This window comes from Galendromus occidentalis, unplaced genomic scaffold, assembly GCF_000255335.2.
Source record: "Galendromus occidentalis unplaced genomic scaffold, Mocc_1.1 scf7180000076944, whole genome shotgun sequence".
Taxonomy (NCBI): Eukaryota; Metazoa; Arthropoda; class Arachnida; order Mesostigmata; family Phytoseiidae; genus Galendromus; species Galendromus occidentalis.
This window is the reverse complement of record NW_003804933.1, coordinates 644,758-665,016: the sequence shown is the minus strand read 5'-3', so window position 1 is coordinate 665,016 and position 20,259 is coordinate 644,758. Positions and strand designations below refer to the sequence as shown.

Sequence of the window (20,259 nt, the reverse complement as noted above, 5' to 3'; positions counted from 1 at the left end):
TCGGACGACGGGTTCGGTCATCTGTCCAACTGTCGGACATTCGCCTTGAGGATCGCTATCTTTCCTCGTGCTTAAACTTGTAGTTTCGAAGCTGCGAAGCAGCAAAGCAGAAGCAGCACCGGATGGAAACAATGCATTTCTGGTAATTCGTTGCTCCGGCCGACGACGCCGACGCGACGTCCTCATTTCTGCTGCAGTTCGGTAATTCTGTCCGGATAGAGGCCTCGGTTCCCATGGCGTTCTCCGCCATTGCTTGGACTATGAGTGTAAATGAGCAAATCAACCAGTTGCGCTCTTGGACCAGGTGACTCGACAGTCATTCGGTCAGCCGGTTCGGGGGTCTGTGGCTTCGGAACTCGTTCTTTCGCGGGCGATTTCAACTTTCGGAACATTGCACGGCATTGTAGCATCGAACAGCTCGCGTATGTCCGGCGACGCGAGGATCTGTAAACAACGAAACAAAAGCAACCCATGGAGATTTGGCAGCGATCTCAGCCAGCGCGCTCGTGGCGTAGTGCCAAGAAGCAGTGGACAGACCCTCCTGTGATGGCGTCGCCCTTCGTTATGGAACGCCGACCAATGTTTATCATCTCCCGGAGTTTTCGGTGATGTGATGTGATTTGGAGGGTATCAAGTGTCGTATCGTCGAACGTATGAACCTCGAGGAGACTGTTAGCTCTTGCGAAGCTGCTCTTCGTCAGCAAGCTCCTCTCCGGGAGCAGTGCATCACGCTCGACCGATAGAGCCCCACAAGTTGCGGGTCGGAACTCGTTTCTCGATTCTCAGTCCGACATTCCCTTGCTCTCACCTAGGCGTCTCGGAAGAGACTGGTCCTGGCAGCTTGCATGGAACACCAGCAGCAGTGCCCCATAAGACTTGCTGCTGGTGACGACGGTTGTCCGCATCGTCTTTGGCCTCACGCGAGGTAGATGATGCTGAGATAACTCTGCGAAAATGAAACAATACGAAAAATATATTTCGGACCCTCGGATCGATAACGGTCTTTTGGACGATTGGCGAACTCACAGAGGTCTGGGAATCACCGAGAATATCTAGACAGCTCCAACGCTAGCCGTCTACCACGAGAATCACCGACGAATAGAGTATAGCGTATAGCATCGAATCCGGGCATTGAAATGGTCCATTTGGCATGGGAGGGCTCCAAAGGTGTGGAAGGTCGCCCACATCTGTCGGGGAATCTTCGCCGTGTCGCTGAGGAAGCGAGCGGAAGATCGACCTATGATCGAGCAGCTGATGAGCCCGAAGGCTCGACCGAAAAGAGATGGTTCCGTCAGGCTCCATAGTCGTAGTGGACGACTTTGTTATTTCGGTTCTCTGGGACCCCGACAGAAAGTCTCTACCATCGTCATCATCTCGAGCGGCACAACAATACAGCGCCGGTGAAGCTGTTGGCCTTCCTGCCGCCGCGCCAATTCGCCTCAAATGTAGGGACGGGCAGACTGAAAGAACGACGGACGACGACGAGGATGGCGAATGACCAAGCCGTTTGTCGTCCAACCTACTCTGAGCGTCGCCGTCGCTCGAGCAGTCAGCGAACCGGACGCACACACTGTGAGGAGCAATAACTTCTGAACACTCCACCTATATATCCTGCCGAAATGCATGATGTTGGGCCATTATAAAACTGGACGCAGTCCTACACGCTCTGCTAGCATTTCTGAAAAGCAGCGGACGGCTACCGGGCCCTTGAACGCTCAACGCGCTGGTAGATTTCCATGTGGATCTCAACGGTGAACACTTCTGGATGATGCCTCGTCCATAAAATATAATGCCATCTGAAGAGATCGCCCAACCGTCTGACCAGAGCTAGGCAGAATGTGAAAATCTCCACGGAGCTTGAGTTTGGGGCGATTCGGGACATGAGCCGCCGACGTAATGCGCCCCCTACCCCTCTACTTCCCGGACGCTCTGGCGAAAATGCGCGTGTTCCAGTATCGATCTCACGCGGGTGAACCAGCCCTGTAGGAACCCTCCAGATCGACGATTATTTCAGCCGTATGACGCAAACTTCGGATCTGGCTGCTCGGACGAGCAATCGCCATGTTCGTCGGGAGGGTATCGACGTGCAAAGCTCACTCGCTCGTCAGACTGGGACACTCCGTAGCGGCGGGGTGAGGCAACACAGACAGATTTTGTGCCTTGGCGTCTCGTTTCCGACCTTGAATGACGTCTACCGTGCTCCTCTCACCACTCGCTTGTTCCGGGTATATTCGCGAACGTCACCGGCGTAGCACAACAGAAGATATCGGCCGGTAAACATCATTCCAAAAACTTGTGCCATTAGATTTGTGCGTTCGCATCCACGCCCGAGTTCAAACTCGGGCTCCGAATCTCGAATAACTTCCAGCGGGTGAGTGTGGGCAAGGCGGATTTTCTGACGTTTCGAAGCTGATTCTGCGATCCCTCGAAGGAGAATGCCTTCAGACTCCTCTACGGTCGGTTGAGGTGAACTCTGATGTTCCCAAGTCGGGGAGGCTTCGGCAGACTCAGTGAGGTACTCAATAGACGCACTTAGCTCAAGGCTGTTGGGGGACCTGCTAGCAGAGGATCTCTCTCGGTCCCACCCTTAAGGATGAGGGTCTGTCTTCTGCCAAGTAGCCTTTTCTAGAATGTGAGGGGGACATCCGCCACGTTAAAGGGAGCAAGCGACACTCGCTCGATGTCGAATAACGTATGGGAATGCACTCGTATGCAGATTTCGTCGATCTTCGTGCGAGGAGGGGGGCCAAACCGGAACAGGCACCGAGGGCCATTCGGTTGGTCGAGTGGCGAGCGGAAGTTGCGCCGATCAGAGTGTATCCTGTGTGTCCTGTCTTATCCACGGGCCTGCATATGCCGAAGGCTACCCTGATAGAATCGACGCATCATTCCATGTTTTCCCGATTCCGTCTTCATTCGAGTCACTCGATATTCGCAGGACCTGGAGGTACTTCTCGACGATATCTGCTGCTCTCGTGCCAACGTAGTGAGCCCGGGTTGGGGATGACTTCACGGAAGAACCATATCCTTGATTTTGCCAGCCTGTCAATTAAAAGAAGGCCTCGTGATCGCCAGATGTATACGTGCCATCCAATTTCCGACGAATCTACCGTCCGTCATTTCTAGAGCAGCGAAGTGTCGAAAAACTCACAAGAGAGAAAGACTAGACGCCTACTAGCAAGGAGGGGGAGCGACCATTTCGGGGCATCATTGGTACCTTCCGTTTGAACGTCGCGGGCGGAGCCGATGTTACCACGGTCAGACGCCGACGTCGCTTCACTTGCCAGCTCTCTCGCGGGGCCGCGCACTGACCCAGATGTGACCCATCGCGCCAAAGTGCGCAGTTGTCTGAAGCTGATCCCGCGGATGGGCGTTTTTTCGTCACGTATGCATGGATATACATCTCCTCAAGTTCCGTTTTGTGTCGGTGCAAGATTAGTGACCGACTTCGTTGAGGGGCAGAGTCATGTGTTCATACCCTTGACATGACAGCAGCTCCTGCATATTCTAATCGTGAGTAGTCCGAGGTGTCGAAGGCGACAGCAGTAACGTCTTCGGACCTTTTGAGGCCGGATCGAAGCTCAGAAAGATTTCCAGGCCCCTGTCACTAGAGTGAACTTTCGATGGAAGAACGGATGATCTTGCGAGAGGAAAGACTCCGTTCGGTCTCCGGATGCTGAGGGGGGTCTCAAGCTACCGACGACGTCTCTGCTGCCGACCGATCATCATTCGATTTTGATATGTGCGATACCGATCATGACAAACCGCTCTTCATATGATGCGCATGTGCACTTTCTCGAAACTCCACGCGAGCTGACAGTCGGATATCCCCGTCCAGCCCGTCGCCCGCTAAGACCCCTCTGCAGTGCCGTGGTGGATCGCAATGGAGTAGTTTGAGCAGCCTTAGTGAGCATGTACTCCATTCAGAAGGCCCACGCTTGCGCCGCGCTTTATCTCCCGAGAAGCTAGTCGCCTATGGAGCAGACCTCCGCTCTCCGGAAGATGAAGGATCTAGCCACCCGTACATGCCTGTTTCGAATGAGCATCTTCTGACGGATGCGTAAGCGAGATTCCGTCCAGACCGCTCTCAGCGTTCATGATTGTTCTTGGAGGTGAGAGATTATTCTCGAACATCCCCACGGAAGGGCCACCGCTAGAGCTGATTCGAGTGCGCTTCGGAAGGAGTACTACTAGGCTGGAGTGATTCGCATTTGAATGTAACGGGCAGATCGGTTAGGTGCTCGATCAGCTGTGAACGACAAGTAACGAACCAATCGGAGTAGGGCGTGCACTGGATTTTGGAATGCTCTCTGCGGCATCAAAGTAGGGAATCCACCACTCGCAGAAGCGAGGAAGTTGCCAGAGAAGTTGGAGCGTCGCGTCGAGCGAACCATTCCAGTCTTGACGTATCTGAGAGACTCACCCTGAGCAAGCGACCAGCTGCTCATATCGCGTGCCTTGCCCCGTCACTCGATTTGCAGATACCTGCTTCTTCGTCGCCTGAGCGCATATCAGACAAGCGGAAGTATCTCGATCTAGATGATATCGGTAGGACTCGGATCGAAGATTTGCCGTGGGAGAAAGAGGCAGTGTTCAGCGACCCAAACCCAGAGCTATCCCCGAAGATCAATCTCGAGAATCTGTAATCCCGGAGCGGCCTATATCTCCTAAGAATAATACCTAATAAACAAGACAACACAATAATCAGGAATTCTCGAGAGGCTTCCGGTACCTCATTCTCTTCTGATTGATGTCGGATATCCAGTCTCCTCCCGAATATGAAGCTCGTTTCGAGAGTAATCGAGAAGCATTGGTTCTGTCCGAGCAGAGCTGACGCAAAGCGCTGTCTGTCTGTTCACGTCCCAGAGGGCGCCATGGTCGTCATCGTCGCCACTACCCTTGATGTGCTGCTCCGCAGCCACCTAGTACTCAGTCAGTCTATGGCTGTCTGGTGGCAGTCATTCGAAAGACTCTATCGGGCTCTCACCCTTCAAATCTCATTTTCGAGGTGGAAGTTGGCTGAGGTTATAAGCCCTTCGTTGACCTTACCTTCAAGTGGTTAATCACTTCGGTGGCTGCTATTGCTTCGGACCAGTGGCAACAAGAGGAGAGTTTCGACAACATTCCATCATCGTACATCATTGTTCTTCAAAGGGGTGTTCGATTTGTGTTCCTTCTTCTTCTGGTGAGTTTCGTGCTACCATGTAATCATGTATCGAGCAGAGCAGCTCTCCGCTTCCTCGGGATCCGATCCGTGAATTGCATCAGCGGTGACTCGACAGTGATTTTCCGCTTCGGCAATAGCTTTCGTCGCTGCTTCCGACGCTCCGTTGTGTGAGATCCTCCCCCGAGAAACCCGAAGGGCACGGATGGATGCTGTTCAGAATTCAGGGTTCCGACGGTCTAATCGTCTCTCCGTGAGAAATATCTGAAGGTCAATAAACCCGAGAGAGGTTACGGTGAGGAGATCTAAGCTTGTATCGGGATTCGAGGCTACCAATCACGGTCATCCTGGGGAGGTTTTATTCCGATACCGTTCTCCGCGAGTGGCTCGGGACTCGGGAGCAGCGGAAGCAGGAGCTCGTACTGGCTGTATCGGAACTACGGAAGCTAGTCTATAACAGAGATGGTTGTTCTGCAAAATAGACTCCTTGAAGGACCGTTGACGCTGCTCCATGCAACGACCGATGCAATTTGCCGATCGCCAGCTCCACATTCGGAGAGAAACGATGTCGGTGGCCGGTGGCCCTTTGCGGAATCACGGTCCCCATTCGCTCGCCAGTCCCCCTACTCCATGAGACTCTGTTTGCTCTCGGCGGACTCAGGCATAGGAATGATGCAACCCTTTGACGTCCAACCCGAGCTCGTAATGCTCTTCCGGGTGGTGTCGGGCCATATTTCGAACATCATCTGAGACGAGACGAAATGTGCCGTAATCTCTTTCCGTTCGCTTGTTTCTATAGAGAGTCGTCCAATGTCCCGAGTGACATCAGAGCCCATAGCAACCTTTGCTTGGGCAGACTGAGGCAATGACGATGCTACTTGTGGCGCCACCTGGTGTCTTCTTATGAACGTCAACCACTGGATTCCCAGCTGATTCTCAGATCTGCAGTCACGTCGGCGTCGTTGCTCGACGTAGAATTCCACATCAGTCCGGGGAAGGATTAGTATTAATATCTGAGTCAGCGAACGATTTTGTGTTGAGTCTTGTTTTCGTAGCGACAGCTGTTTTTTACCTTTGAGCTAACTCACTGTTGGGCCCTGTCGCGAAATGCGGTCGTTAGCCTGTGCTAGGTCAAGCTCGCATCTTCTCTCTCCAGAGCACAGCCACCCAACATTTCCCATGACTTCAGAGGAAAATTGGATGAGATGAAATAGAAATTGGTGCCGCGAAATTCCCTCGATCGACAAAAGTTTTCATTGGATCTTCCTTATCCGTCCACAGATCTCTGATTCAGCAATTCTCGCCATATACAGCCATGCAGTCGCTCGGTGAGCCTGTTTTATCGGCCGCTTTCGAAGCACAACTGAGACACCACTGGAACGTCGAGAGAGTCGGGTCTCTCTTGAAGAAACATCTCGCTCGTGAACGAGCGCACTGGAAGCCGAGGAAGTACGCTACACATGTAAGTATCGTTTTCCGCTTTTCGCTCCGGTACATCGGGGACTTGTATTCGCATTGGATGTTCCATGAAAATCTCCTAGGAGGGCGATAGTTCGATGGGTATTCATATTTTCTTTCTGATGCGCAGACTTCGTCGGCCCTCCAAGAAGAGATCAGCGGAGTTCAACGGGACTACACGGTGCGCTGGTTTTCGTCGATTGCGAATTTGTTCCATCTTCCAAGCGAGGTCTTATTCCTCGCGACAACGCTGCTAGACGAGTTCCTCCAACTCGTCCGCGTGAAACCGAGGTTTCTGCAAGTCATCGCGTGCTCGTGTTTCTTCCTCGCTGCGAAAATGATTTTAGACAATGAGGTGAGTTCCGCGTTTGTTTCGCGCGCATCTTCAGGTTCCCTTCCGTTGAAACCTCCGCGGTCGGGAAATGGTGATCATCGATCATCATGGGCATAATGATGATGCGTTCTTTGCTATAGTCTCTGAGACATATCCGTCTATATCCTTAAAGGAAGGTTTTTCCTGGAAAGATATCGAGAGCTTTGGATGCCTCAGTGAGAGTGAGAACTCGAGTGGTCTGCTCTCGTCGTCGACTTCTGGGTCGATAAGCGCTCAAGGACAGATTCCCTCTCGCAAAGCACCCTGAAAAGCTTTGAACGATGTCGATACGGTCCGACTCCAAGCATTCTAGACATGCAGAACAATTATTAGGGACGCGCCGCCACCCGTGGATATTGCCTGCTATACAGGCTATATTCAATCTGTGAAAATCTCGAGCGACATCAGACCGAAACTCACTCTTGATTGAAATGAGGACGTTCCGAGCGAAAAGCATCTCAATCGCTCGAGAGGAACACTCGCGAGCTCGTGGGGTCATGCATCTAATGCTTGGTCTATTTTTCATTACAGGAGATGCCTAGTCTAGCCTCGCTCATACGATGCGGTGGATGCGAGTGCAGCGTTTCCGAAGTCAGACGTATGGAAAAAGTTATTCTGGAACGTTTCGGGTGGGATCTGACCCGGGCTACACCGCTCGATTTCCTCCACGCAGTGAGTACTATGAAGAGAAAGTGACCGCATCCGTGATACATATCCCTCTCAATTACATTCCTCGATGATTCTGTTTACCCTCTGAAATGCCTCACTCGATACTTGCCGTTCCAGTACCATGCGTTGTTGGAAAACAACTGCGAATCCGTCTTGGGACACGAAGGTCCTCGAAAAATTGCCTCGCTGAAACAACTCTGGGAGTCGAAGCTACAATTGCTTCTGGCACAGAACTCCGTTCTCGCAAATGAGAAGCCATCAAGCGTCGCATTGGCCCTCGTTTCACTCGAAATGGAAGGTCTTACGCCTCATTGGCTGCTCATCACGGTGGCTCTCCAGTCGCTGGTTGGCTCCGGGAAGCCCGAGAATATTATCCGGTGCCGAGAAGAGCTGTCGCGTCACCTGCAGATGTCTCGACGCCGACAGGCGAGTAAAAGGAAGATGGAACCTGACGAAGAGGAGGAGGACTGCATCTACGACTCGATCAAGAAGCTCTACGCCGAGGAGAATCACCAATCAACGGGGCAAGCAACGATCGAGGTCGTCTAAGAACCCACATTCACGAATATTCAACTTAGCGTTCCCCGAAGATCGCAAGCGTGGAGGAAAATAGGCAAGGAAGAAGGCGTTCGGCCTCATAATTAGGTAGACAGAGACTTTCGAGTCGGGAGGGGACTGACTCGCAGCGATAGCGGTCACGGGTCATCCGTACTCTTCTGATCAGTTCCTGACGTGAGCTTTGTCTCACTGCTATCTTTAGATTGTCGGCATTCTCAATTAATTTATCATCACACCTCAACTTTCGCACCAAGCGGATCCGAGGAGCCCTGGATTGGTTCTTCGTCCGGAGCACCAATCCAGTCCCAAAATTCGCGATCAAATTTGCATTCGAGAGACTCCAGAATCCCCACGGAGGAGGCTTCCGCAATGAATCTTCGATCACTGAGAAAAGGCCGTGAGTCGACCAAGCTCTAATTAGCCTCGGGTGTAAACACCGCGCTGCGCACGTCGAGGGAAGCGATCGACGTGTTGTCATTCATCGCGGAAATCCGTGTACTTTGCTGTCTTTTTCGAATTCCTCTTGCTGTTCATCGGTCGCTTGAAGAAGTCTCCGAGGGTCCCCTATCAATGTCTTGCAATCATTGATTGGGACTCATCCGATGAGTACTTTTCGGATGGACAGCCGGCTAGATCCCCGATGATCCCAGAAAACCAACGGGACAGCGACCGCATTCTGCGGGGTGTCGGGATTGAGCTCTGTTCGCGACCAGATGCGACGGCGAGCCCTTCTCGGAACGTCGGCGATCTCACACGAGAATTTTCAGCTTCAGTTTCGGAGAACTCCTTCCCGGGGAGACTGGAGTCAGATGAAGGTTCGGTTTTCGTACGCGTAGGTTTCCATTCCCAGAGCTCTGGCTGCAACGTTCGCAACCCCATTGTTTCATCAACGTGAAGTGCGGGAGCCGGCGAAGCTCTCATGGAAATGTCCAGACCTTTTCAATTCGGAATCTCGAAATGGAGTGAATGTGGGCTCCGAGAAATTCGAAGACTTTAGGATCTCATGGGGAGGTGAATAATATTCGCTCTGGAGACCAAACAGAAAGCAATAATCGGATGCAGAAGGTCTCTCCAGCCTCGACTCTGCGGGCGACACTAGGAGCTTGGCGGAGCCCGGGACCGACGTGGATCCGCTAGCGTCCTCTGACTATGGGATATGAAATCGCCCGCGCGGAAGAGCAATGAAGGAGCCAAGCTTAGAGAAAGGAGAGATGTTCATAAGATGTACAAACCTATCGAGCAGTGAGCACACCAGAGAGGAAAATACTGAAAACTGCCATAAAAAAAATAATATATGGAGAAAATGTAAAAAAAAACTGCGTGTTCGAGAGTGTGAAAAAGCCTGGTCGAAATGTAAATAGTCATGTACATCGGATATTAAACTCGAAGTCAGCGATGCAGCCGAAATATCTGGGAGCTTTCAATTAGATAGTAGCAGAACTTTGATGGAACTTTGCAGCAGAGGAATCATGCTTAAGTGAAGAGCGAATAGCTATGAACTCGCAGAATCAGGATTCTTACCGACAGCTCAATCTTTGAAATGATTGGGCCTAGCTGCCTGGTGAAGTCCTGCAAGTTTGAATCCATCGAGTTGGAGCGGGAAAAACATGTCCAGTCTGGCGAGCAGACTGACGAGAAATACAGCAGGAGATGGGCAACTCGTGCAAGAAGTTTTTCACCAAAAACATGGGCGACCATTCTTTCTTTATCGCCTCCAATTCTTCTCCTGATCAAGGCTCAGCCTTGACCCCGGAATATCTCATCTCTCAGAATTCACCCTACTCGCCGGCGATCTTGATGTTTTCGAGATGATGACAGTCTGCAAGAAGGCAACGACAACCACGTGTAGGGACCGATGATGGTCAATCCCTTGGAGATCGGAGAGGCCTGACAATGACTCTCACGTCAGAGTCATTCCATTCCTGAGCGAGCGTAAGCGACTATATGAGGCATTTCTTCTCGCAATCGACATAGTAGCAAGGAACCTGCGCTCTGGAAGTGAGATAATATAAGAGCCGGGTCATTCCGATGATTATTTATAGCCCCCTGGGCGCAACAGTACTCTGATGTTGCGAGAAATCTGTGGTCACCTTCTGCGACTGCCATACCCCGCCAATAGCAGAGCCTCGATACGACGCGTTCAATGCATCCTAGAGGAAGCATCTAAACATGTTCTCGCTTCAACAAAGAGAGTATAGGTAGTCGGAACGCTCGAGGAGGAACCCCCCTCCCCTCCTCCCTGCTCCGCCCCCGCGTCGTTAGCGAGAACTCGAACTCTGCGCGGTCTCGTCATGGGGTTCACTTCTTCGCCGCGGCGGCGGAGCAATCCGTCTGCAGTTAACTGGCAACACGCAAAATTCGATTACTGCATAAGCCGAAATCTGGATCCGTTTCCCAGATTTCACCCGTGGAATGAGTCCCAGACTTCATCTCTGACATTTTCCCATCGTCGGTGACAATGAGGTCTTGTTCTCGATACCCCATGCGGAAAAACCGTTGAATGACCTCTGACAGCCATCCAATTGAATGATTATTGAGCCACCGATGGGAATACCTGTTGGGAATAATCCCTTCTAGAGGAATGACGCGCTCCCATCTCCAAAAATCATGCTCATTATCAGGAAGGGATTGAGATTCTCACAGGAGCCCGCTACAGTACATCTCTGACTGGCTCGATCGCTTGATGACGGGATTATCATCTTAATAGTATGGAGGGATAGAATGACGTCTCAAGTTCAGAACGATATCACAGAACGATTCCGTAGAGGGAACACTCCAAGAATCAGAATCTGACTGACGTGAGCGAGAAGTTATGTCACAGCGGAACGGTCTCTGGTTGGCATGCCGAAGCTGCTCGGCTCCTTTGCGGCTCCCCGAGAGGAATATCCGGAGTCTCTCAGTCAGCATGGCTTCCAGCATCTCTTGGAAATTATCATACAGGCAAAGAGGTATCGTAAATGAGGAGTCGTGTTTAGATCATGGAACCTATTATTCGATGCCTTCCCTGGCTACTCTAATCGGTTGGATGTTGATCGTGGGCATTACAGCAGGTTCCCCACGGAGGAAGATGGCTTGACTGCGCGAAAGCTGGATCGGCGGGGATATGAGGCGCTGCTCCGATGGAACCGAATTAGGCAATTGATTTCAATTGAATTATTATAGCAACGGTCGTTTCGCTGCTAAATAACTTTTCCACGACCGACCGATCGGGGCTGAATGTCTTTCTTGTTTTCTCAGTGGTTCCGGCGGATGTTCCGATCACCTTTTTTCCGTGTTCCAAAGTCTTCGATGCGACCAACTCATGATTTGATCAGCCGGAGAGGAAAAGGGTTCCCACCGACTTATGGAATTCTTGATCCAGCTATGCGAGTTCGGGTAGGGTCGCTCCCGACGGTGATAGCAATCCGACAGCGGATCGATCATTTTATTTACCGTTCTGTCACTGCTCACTGCATTCGAGATTTCGCGACGAATCAGTGGAGACGCTCACACCGCAACTCTCTTTCTTGAGACCCACTGTGTTGATTCAAAAGAGCGTCGGGGCCCTGTAAATATTTGTATAGCCACAGGTGGAGGATCCTCAATCTAGAACCGCGCAGATTCCGCGGAGTTACGGAAGTTCCAAGCATGCTCAGCACTTGAGATGGGCGCTTCCGAGCGCGCCTGTAATTCCAACGCCTACACACCGATTGGGAACACTTTGACGATTTGATCAGGCGTCTCGAGGAATGTGCCTGACTGATCTGTTATCACATCACGCTCTATGATCATCTTGGATCACTTCGAGTTAATCCTGAAGTTTGGACCGCTTTGCGAGAGCTTCTACTCTCAAGCAGCTCGAGGTGCAGGCGGGGACCGATTCTAGAGGTGGATATAACGTCGAGGGATATCTCCTATTCGTTGTTGGTGAGGGAGACTCGACCGCACAGATTTCCGAAGCATTCATTTTCGTTCGGATTCTCAGGGTTCTTCTCAGCCGGAATCGATACACATTCCAGGAACCGGTGGTCGTGAATTGAATGTTGGAGCGCCATGTTGAGTTATCATTGGGGTTAGCACGTTGCGTACAAGTACTTAATCTGGCAGAGAGCATCAAGTTCTTCGTGGTGGAAACAGACACGGTCGGAGTTTCTAATGACCTTCTCCACTGCAACCTCGGCGCCCACTTTTCCCACGGTACACTTTTGCGTTTTCTCGAGTCTCCGCTTCTCTGTACCAGCGAGCCGGAATTTCCGTGAATGCCTCTGCGTCAGTCCGGTCAACCTCGAGGTGGTTCTGAGCATCGTCTCTGATTGGGCTCAGTATCTAGTTCGGGGTCGGACTCAACTTTTTGCAGTAGCTCTGGTACCCTCATGAGGAGATGAACCATAGATCGGAAGGATCCGCAGCTCCGTCTAGGATTGTACTCAAGATTATTGACACGGCTCCGAGGAGAGCCAGCGGGACTTGGTCAGCTAGATACTTATTTCGAGATACTTAAGCGAACTTATTTCCAAGCGTTCTGCTCAGAATGTACTCCCCCGTGGGTCGCGTTGCCCTTCGGAAACCGGCGACAGGCGTCCGGGATCAGCTGAGGAACTCGGAACCGGCATGGGAGCAATGATTTCTCCTCCCCGCGGCCGCGAGAGAAACAGAGACCACCTGGGATTGATACAGCATGGGATCAAGTCAGATTGTGGAATTAGACGGTCGTTCCGAAGGTGTCCATGGAGACTGAATAAATTACTGCTCCAAAGCTGAGGATCGGATGAGAAATGAGTGCCGTAGCCTCAAGGCGCATCGTTAAGTCGAGGGGTGCTGTTTTGATCATCCGGGCTCTGAACGTTGGTATCGATAATATCATCGACTCGTCAATGCAGGTCTGATTTGATCGCGGTCTGGCTTCTCTCATAGCATTTCGATGTTGCAATAAGGTCGACGATCATCTCCTTCGTCAGGCGCGACCCATCAGCTCTCTCGGAGAATAGCGTTATTCAATCACCATCGAAACCTTCATAAAATAAAATGGACTTCCGAGAATAAATCAAAATAAATGTCGACCTCCTTGAAGGATAGCCTCACGTTCAAGAAACCAAGTTGGCATAACACCCCTCTTTCGGTTGACGTCGGCGCGCTGGGTATGCCCCGTTCAATCGAGACGCTTCAACTATTCGGGACCGCTCATGGCCGCGTCACGGCGTTTCTATTACAGCAGGCTCGTTGGGCATCTCATTGTTCTTCTTGTCAGTTCCGACTCGCGTGAAACGAGTCCAGCCGAGTTTTCCTAACAACGATTCTCACAGCCAGCAGCTCTTTGCCGCCCGTCTCTTCTACGCTTACTGAGACAGGCGAGTGTAGAAAGCTCCAGAGCCGAGAGGAGAAGGTCCTGAGCGATCCCGGAGCTCAGCTTGAGAAAAGCCGCATGAATTCGCCCCGTCTGAGAATGGTCCTTTTCAGGGATTCATCATCTCGTTTCCGGGACGCGATCACCCCACCCAGCGCATCAAGTCGGCCTTTGTGAAGGATTTCAATCAGAGCCGTCATTCATCCTTACGATCTTTCCTGTGTTTTTCCATGAGTCGAGCTGTCGGGCTGAGCTTTTCAAATGCAATGACGCCTGCTTGGAGCTCCTTTTCACTTTCGACGCCTCCCGGGATCCGGGGCAACCGAATGCGATGACAGCCCTGTCGCGCCATGATTCTCGTGCCCATTAGATCCGTCTCCTCAGTCTTGTGAGTTTCGGTGCCCCAATTGAATCATTCAGGCATCCAGTCGCGAGGGCGCCCAAAGGGCTCGGTCCGCGGAACGAGGCTTTGAGGACCGCCTCAAGTATTTTGAAAACGCGAGAAATTCAGGGGCATGAGACAATGCACATCTTCATCTTTCCGCGCAGCCATGCGTTTATGTAAAAACAAACAGCGAGAATAATTCATGGATAATTTCACCGGCCATTTAACATCGGTTCGGGCATTGAGCGCAGTCATAGGAACAAGCTGACGTCTTCGAACACTTAATCATGCACAGATTATCTTGTTAACAAGCGTTGGGACAGAGTGTATGAATCCCTCGTCTGTGAATCACCTCGTAGGTATTACGGAGGTCTCATGTTACCTTCAAACAGATCTGCTCAAAGGGGGAGATTCTGCAGCGGAATTCTACGCTGCAATGAACTCTGCGGACATGCGAAGTCTTTTCGTTGTCGGAGGAATTCGTTATGAGGAAAGATTTTCACAATTATCTCTATGGCGAGCCAGACATTACACAGGAGAAGGAGGTGTTTTTTGCACTGGCTTGCTGTCGAAGATTCCGTTGTGATGAGATTTTATTGCATTCCGAAACAAGTTCACAAGCGAGCATAGAGAGACATTAACACAATGGGAGAATTGGTTCATAGATCCCGACAGAAAGTATGTATTTGAATCCAGGGAACCTCGCGGAGAATTATCGCAATGAGGCATCGGCGGCAGGGGGCAATAGATATCCACGTGCTCTCACGAGCGAGCCCGTTCCCTGAATATTTTCCCTGAAAACGACTCCCGCACCGAGAAGAAAGCTCTTCGCATGATTATTCATCGCCGCTCTTCTGACGGGCAATTCTGACGTGCATACCCCATCGTGGCGGGAACACGCATGCAAAGGAGATCGGGTTTCGCTTGTCGAAGCCTGACCCCAAATAAACTCGCAAACGGAAACAGAGCATCGTATCGTGTTTCAAGAAGGATCGCTGCGCAAAATATCACCCAAGTACGGCGGGACGGATCACCAATCCATCGCTTCAGTGATAATTATCGTCGGGAAGGCGAGCTCCTAAACCAGAGGCTTCGGCATACTATCATTTTCTCTTTCTCCATGATTGGATTCCGATGATTGCCTGATATAATGGAGAACCAACATGTCTCCAATCCCTGTCGAAATATCGCATGGTGGCGAGCACTCGAGTATGCATCGAGACAGAAAAGCAGTGGTGTCTCGAGTCTCGCGGCACGTGTACCATGGACGCCCGACCCGTCGGCGAGCAGTCCATCATCGGGAGTCTGGAAGATGGGCTTGGATAGCGGTTTCTACGCTACTATTGAACGAGTTTTCTTGGAAGTAGCCTCGTAACGACGCGATGTCGCCGACGATAAACGTCGCCCTTCCACACCGAAAACCAACCAAGCACTCAGGCGAGCCAGTTATGCGGACCTGGTAATCTGTGACAAACTTTCATCGTACTCGAGAGGTCAAACCTATTTCTGCTGACCGTGTTCCAGCGATATTGATGTGTCTCGTGGGGGAAATCGGAAAGTTCTTCCGAATTCTCCGCCCAGCAGATGCTCCCTTAAAGAGTCAAAAATTGACGTAACTTGGAAGTGAAAACTTCGGATACCGTCCAGGCAGTCAACCACTCAGTATAGATGATTGCGAATGTGCTCATCGCTGTTATGATTCTTCAACCTGGCTTGTTCCGGTCGACTCGGCGGAGCTAGGGGAGTTCGGCTTCCTGCTTATTGCTCTCAGAGACGGCGTCTTGGAGAGCGAATGTGCAAGCAGAGAAATCAAAAACAGCGGCCGCATGGAGTTTCGAGATGTGCGCATGTCGGAGTCGTCTCGTTCTGAATTCTCTAGGTCTCGGCAGGCTAGGGGTAATACGGTGAAGCGGTCGACCGCCGCCGGAAGATTCGAGGGAGGGACCCGGAGGGCGCCGCATCGGATTCCCCGGGAGAAGTTATGAGAATAGCGCTTCAATGCTCCGCAGCCGCCCGTGGTCCGCGACGTTTCAGACCCAAATGTAACCAATCAGTCAGACGGATAAGCATGCGATCTGTTGGCAAACAACACGATTAACGATTTATATCTAACAAGGGGCGCCTGAGCCTATGCTCTTTCCGATGCCGACTGACAGGATCCTCCGACTTAGAGGAGGTAGAATACTGTATTCCAAAACTCGCTGGAAATCGGCGCTGGAGGGCCGTAGCTGCTCAAGAGAGTGCTTGGTCTCATCTTTATCAGCGGCGGAGCAGGCTCTGCTGACTACTGTCGAGCTATTGACGTTTGCTCACTATTGTATTGAGATAGCGTCGAGCTTCGCGGAAAGAAACGGACCGCATGCTTAAGCTTTGACAACGACTAGGATCAGCGACGATTAGTGATTGCCGTTAAAGTTTATGGTTTCTGAGAAGGCGCAGAACCGAAGACTTCCGAGCTGTCTCTCGCGATAGCAGCCGTCGTCTCCATGGATTCGATCACAGGAGAATCGTATGGCGAAAAAGTACCGGAATCGGAATTGATGACACATAATCCGATGAAAATGTCCATGATAAAATATTTTGAGAACGAATCAGTTCTGCAGGTGAATTAGTAAATAAGAAGGGACACCGATCTAATGCGGGGACAGTATCGCAATTTTTTTTTCGTTCCTCTGGTCTGGCTGGCTCACCGGAAAAATGTTGACAGGCATTCTTCTGAACGAACAGCGCTGGTTCCTTAAGGCTGACGCTGAGGAGATTTTGCTGTGTTGCGCTGTCGGTGTGAGATTACCAATCATTATACAAGTTTGATAACTATCACAGAACATTTGGTGTCGAATGACGCTCAGAGTCTCATCGAATCGAGTATCGCCCGCATGGGGCTGAGGAAGAGAACACCGCGAAGTTCATTGACATTGTTTTACGCGAATGAGAAGGCGAAACGGCTGAACGTGTGACTAAAAGGCAGCTCGCCCATCAGAGAGCAAGTGAATGAATGAGTGAAGTCGGATGGTTTTCCGCTGCCGCCGGTCACATGCTCGGTTTCCGCGTGGCAAATTACCGACAATTTCTCCCGAAGATCTCTATCGGGCCCCTCTCATTATCGCAGCAGGCCCGCCTGACCATCTTTTCTAACTTGCTCCTTGTCTGCCCGCTGCTTGGCGGACCGAATGAATGGATGGGCGGACGAACGGCCAGTCGAACGAAAGCTCGAACGGTTACTGTCGCTCTCCCTACGGCGCGCGGCGGCGGCGGCGAATAGGGAGACACACAGGCTCAGTCGATTCGCCCAGTCACCTAGTATGTGGAAACGAAACCGGCGACGAGCATTGCTGCTGCCGTGACGGCTGTCACAAGCGACCAAAATTCGACACCGTAAAATCGTCACAATGCCTTGCGGTGGTCTCGTCTTTCGCCCTTCGGCAAACATTGAGCCAGACACTTGCTGAGATGAGCAGATGAAGAGAGAGAGGTAAAAGCGGAGCACAATAGCAGGCCGCCGCTGGCGCTGGTACGACATCTTCTGGCGTTCTCGGTCCAAGAGTTGTGCTCCTGTCGGCCTCTCGGTGTCGCTGCAGTGAGCGAGTCAGTGAGTGAACTTACAACTCATTCGGCCATGGCTCACTTACAGATCGCGCTCACAAGACATGCGAGACTGAGGAAGCAGCCGTTTTCACACCATGACGCAGCGAGAAACTTTTGTCTGCTGGCAGCGGTCTGACTTCTTCTGTTCCCTCATATTCCATGTGAAGGGCCTTCTTCTTCACTGGGGATCTTATTTCGGTTCGGGAGGGAGGAAACATACTCACTGACGTCCGCTCACAGACCGCCATCGAATGATTATTCTTCTGGAACGAACAAGGATATCGGAGTGTCTATGGCTCCTCGTCCTAAATCTCGTCAGGGCCCTTCCGTTGAAAAGTCGGCGTCGTGCCTGGAACTGAGCGTGATTCTCCCGGAATCGAACCAGCAGCCTCTCCATCGAGAAAAGATTGGGACTTGGAACGTAGACGCGAATCTGCGACTCATATAGGAAAATGCCTCGGCGCCCCCTCTCCCCAGCCTCCCGTCCGTGTCCATTATCCGGTCGATCGCGTGGATTCGAATTGTTCGATTGTCTCAACAGTGTGACGATCGAAAATGAAAACAATTGAAAAAGTCTGGGGAATAAAATATCACCGGAATTTTCACGGGGTGCTCGGGGTGGCCACCCAAGGAGATCGATCGTGATCCGCCCAGGGTGTTCGGATGGATTTGCCCGCGCCGCGAGCAACAGAGACGTGTTCCGTCGTTGGAGAGAGCCAGCGGTCCGGTACGCAATGAGTCGATCTTTATAGACTTCGTATCTGAACGCCGACTTCTGGGTGGTCTGCCTCGCTCTCCGCGCATGTATGAGCCCGAATTCCCGGGCTCATTCATCTCGCGGAAGGGCCTTTCCAAGAGGGTGGATTTTGTGCAGCTACAGAAGGGCGATAGGTACCTGTTACAGGATGCTCCCGTTCCGCAGTTGTCTGAAAATTTCGCTGAACACTCGTCAACGTGTCGAGGCGCCCTTCTCCTCGCTCGACGATGCAACCGACGGAGACTCTCTGCGAAGCGATGGTAGAACTTCGAATCGGAGTCTTCCCCACGCATCGGAACAGAGAATAGAGCACGAAAAAAGAGAGCAAGTGAAATGACATTCGTGAGGGATCAGAATATCTTTGGAGCGTGTTCAGATTGTGCGATAAGGCATGAAGCGCATCTTCCGCGGGGAGTTTCTCTCCATTTCCCTGAGGCCGGCTGTATAAATCCGTCGGTCCGACGTGTTTCCCCCGAATCTCTCTACTCTCCAATCTGTATAAGAATGTCTTCCAACTTTTTGCGGTCTCCCAGTCGGGAGTCGAGACTCGATGGAGCCCGCTCGATTCGGCGCGTCGCCGTCGCGCCCTCGACGTTCCAAGCTACGATTCCTGATCGCGGGAGCAAGCAACAGCGGTGTCGAGAAGAGAGTCATAGGTTATCGAAGAATCGAGATACAGAGACGGCTGTCCCTTCCTTTGAGTAATTAATATGGTATGTACAGCACGCAGCTTTCAAGCGTGGGAGGTGAGCTATAGCGTTCCGAGGCCAGATGTGATTGGCGCGAGACTCTTTCGTATGGCAGAGCTCCGAAGTTTTGACGCCACGGAGTTTCGGGTGGCAGCTCGGAAGTAAATCGGTTTCGCCACCGAGTCACTCATTTATTTCTCGGGGAGCGACACACTCACGCGGAACTCCACTTAATCATTACGGTGCTTTTCGAAGTCGCACTGACCAGAACTCGTCGCTCGACTTCAAGTAAAACGGAAAATAAGTCCAAGCGAGAACGGAGAAAATAGCTTTTGTTGGCTGCTTCCATCGTCTCGAGATGAATGGAGTTCCGCTCACGTGTCTACAGGGCATTTTTCCCTTAATGGTCCAGATTTTAATCCGTTTTCGTTTCTGCCTTTGTTTGGTGGTGGTTTTTCGAAATCCGATAAATCGCGTCGACCGGAGGAACCGTAATCGTGATTGCGTGATTTTGGCGTTTCCCTGGTGGTTAAAAAGGCAGCATTCCGTCTTACATTCAGAGATTGTCATTGCTCGAGATATTCGCCGTATTTTCAAGCGCAATCATAGCTTTTCCAGGAATCCAATCGACTATTCGACGAGGGCAATCGTTTTCCTCGCCTTTTCTCGAATCTCCCGCATATCCGTCGGGAAGGCAAGCAAGAGTTTACAATAAATATAGCGACTAGATCGATGTGCTCTCCGTTGTGATCTGGTAAAAACAGCCTGCGACGGCGAACCGAGTGTTAAGAAACGTAGAGAAATGAGATGAAATGGGTCGATGTTCTCAACTTTCGGGGTCGGCTCTCTTCTGGCGGCAGACGGGCTCTTTAACCCGGCTATTCGCTTCTAGGAGGGTAATGCTCACTGCTCTGAGATCTGCACACGCTGTAAGAATCGAGATCGTGCATCAACTCTGCATGACATCGGGAACGAAATTCTTTATCCTTCGGCTCCATCCATCACCGTGGCTCCTCTGAAGTTCAGTTAAATTCTTCATAGGGCTCAATACAGACTTGTGACCCCTGGTGATCCGAGATATCGGCATCGAGTCGCTCAGTGACTTGCAGCCATCGGGGGAATCCGCCTCCCAGATTCATGCATGAATGTACAGGAGACTAAATGAGACGAATCTACAGGAACTCTTCTTTTAGGTCCTCCTCACCCTGTATCTATTCTGGACTTGGGTCACTTCCCTGTCGCTGAGCACAGAACTCAATATCTTGCATCCTGTCACCTCGCGCCACTGAATTGATGCC

General features: G+C 51.4%; 1 protein-coding gene across 1 annotated transcript; it reads left to right on the top strand.

Annotated features, from left to right (window-relative positions):
* The first annotated feature begins 4,953 nt into the window (after positions 1-4,953).
* Positions 4,954-9,629, top strand: LOC100905420 (cyclin-I). The gene is made up of 5 exons (XM_018638377.1): positions 4,954-5,185; positions 6,446-6,626; positions 6,753-6,977; positions 7,527-7,667; positions 7,782-9,629. The coding sequence occupies exons 2-5, from the start codon at positions 6,480-6,482 to the stop codon at positions 8,211-8,213; spliced, it is 945 nt and encodes a 314-aa protein (XP_018493893.1). The 5' UTR covers positions 4,954-5,185; positions 6,446-6,479; the 3' UTR covers positions 8,214-9,629.
* The last annotated feature ends 10,630 nt before the right edge of the window (positions 9,630-20,259 follow it).

What these genes read in the sequence shown, in the direction of transcription:
- LOC100905420 (XM_018638377.1), top strand. Translation starts at nt 6,480, where the DNA reads ATGCAGTCGCTCGGTGAGCCTGTTTTATCGGCCGCTTTCGAAGCACAA. An exon ending in CGAGGAAGTACGCTACACAT is followed by an intron (nt 6,627 to 6,752) that starts GTAAGTATCGTT and finishes TCTGATGCGCAG; the next exon opens with ACTTCGTCGGCCCTCCAAGA. An exon ending in AAATGATTTTAGACAATGAG is followed by an intron (nt 6,978 to 7,526) that starts GTGAGTTCCGCG and finishes TTTTCATTACAG; the next exon opens with GAGATGCCTAGTCTAGCCTC.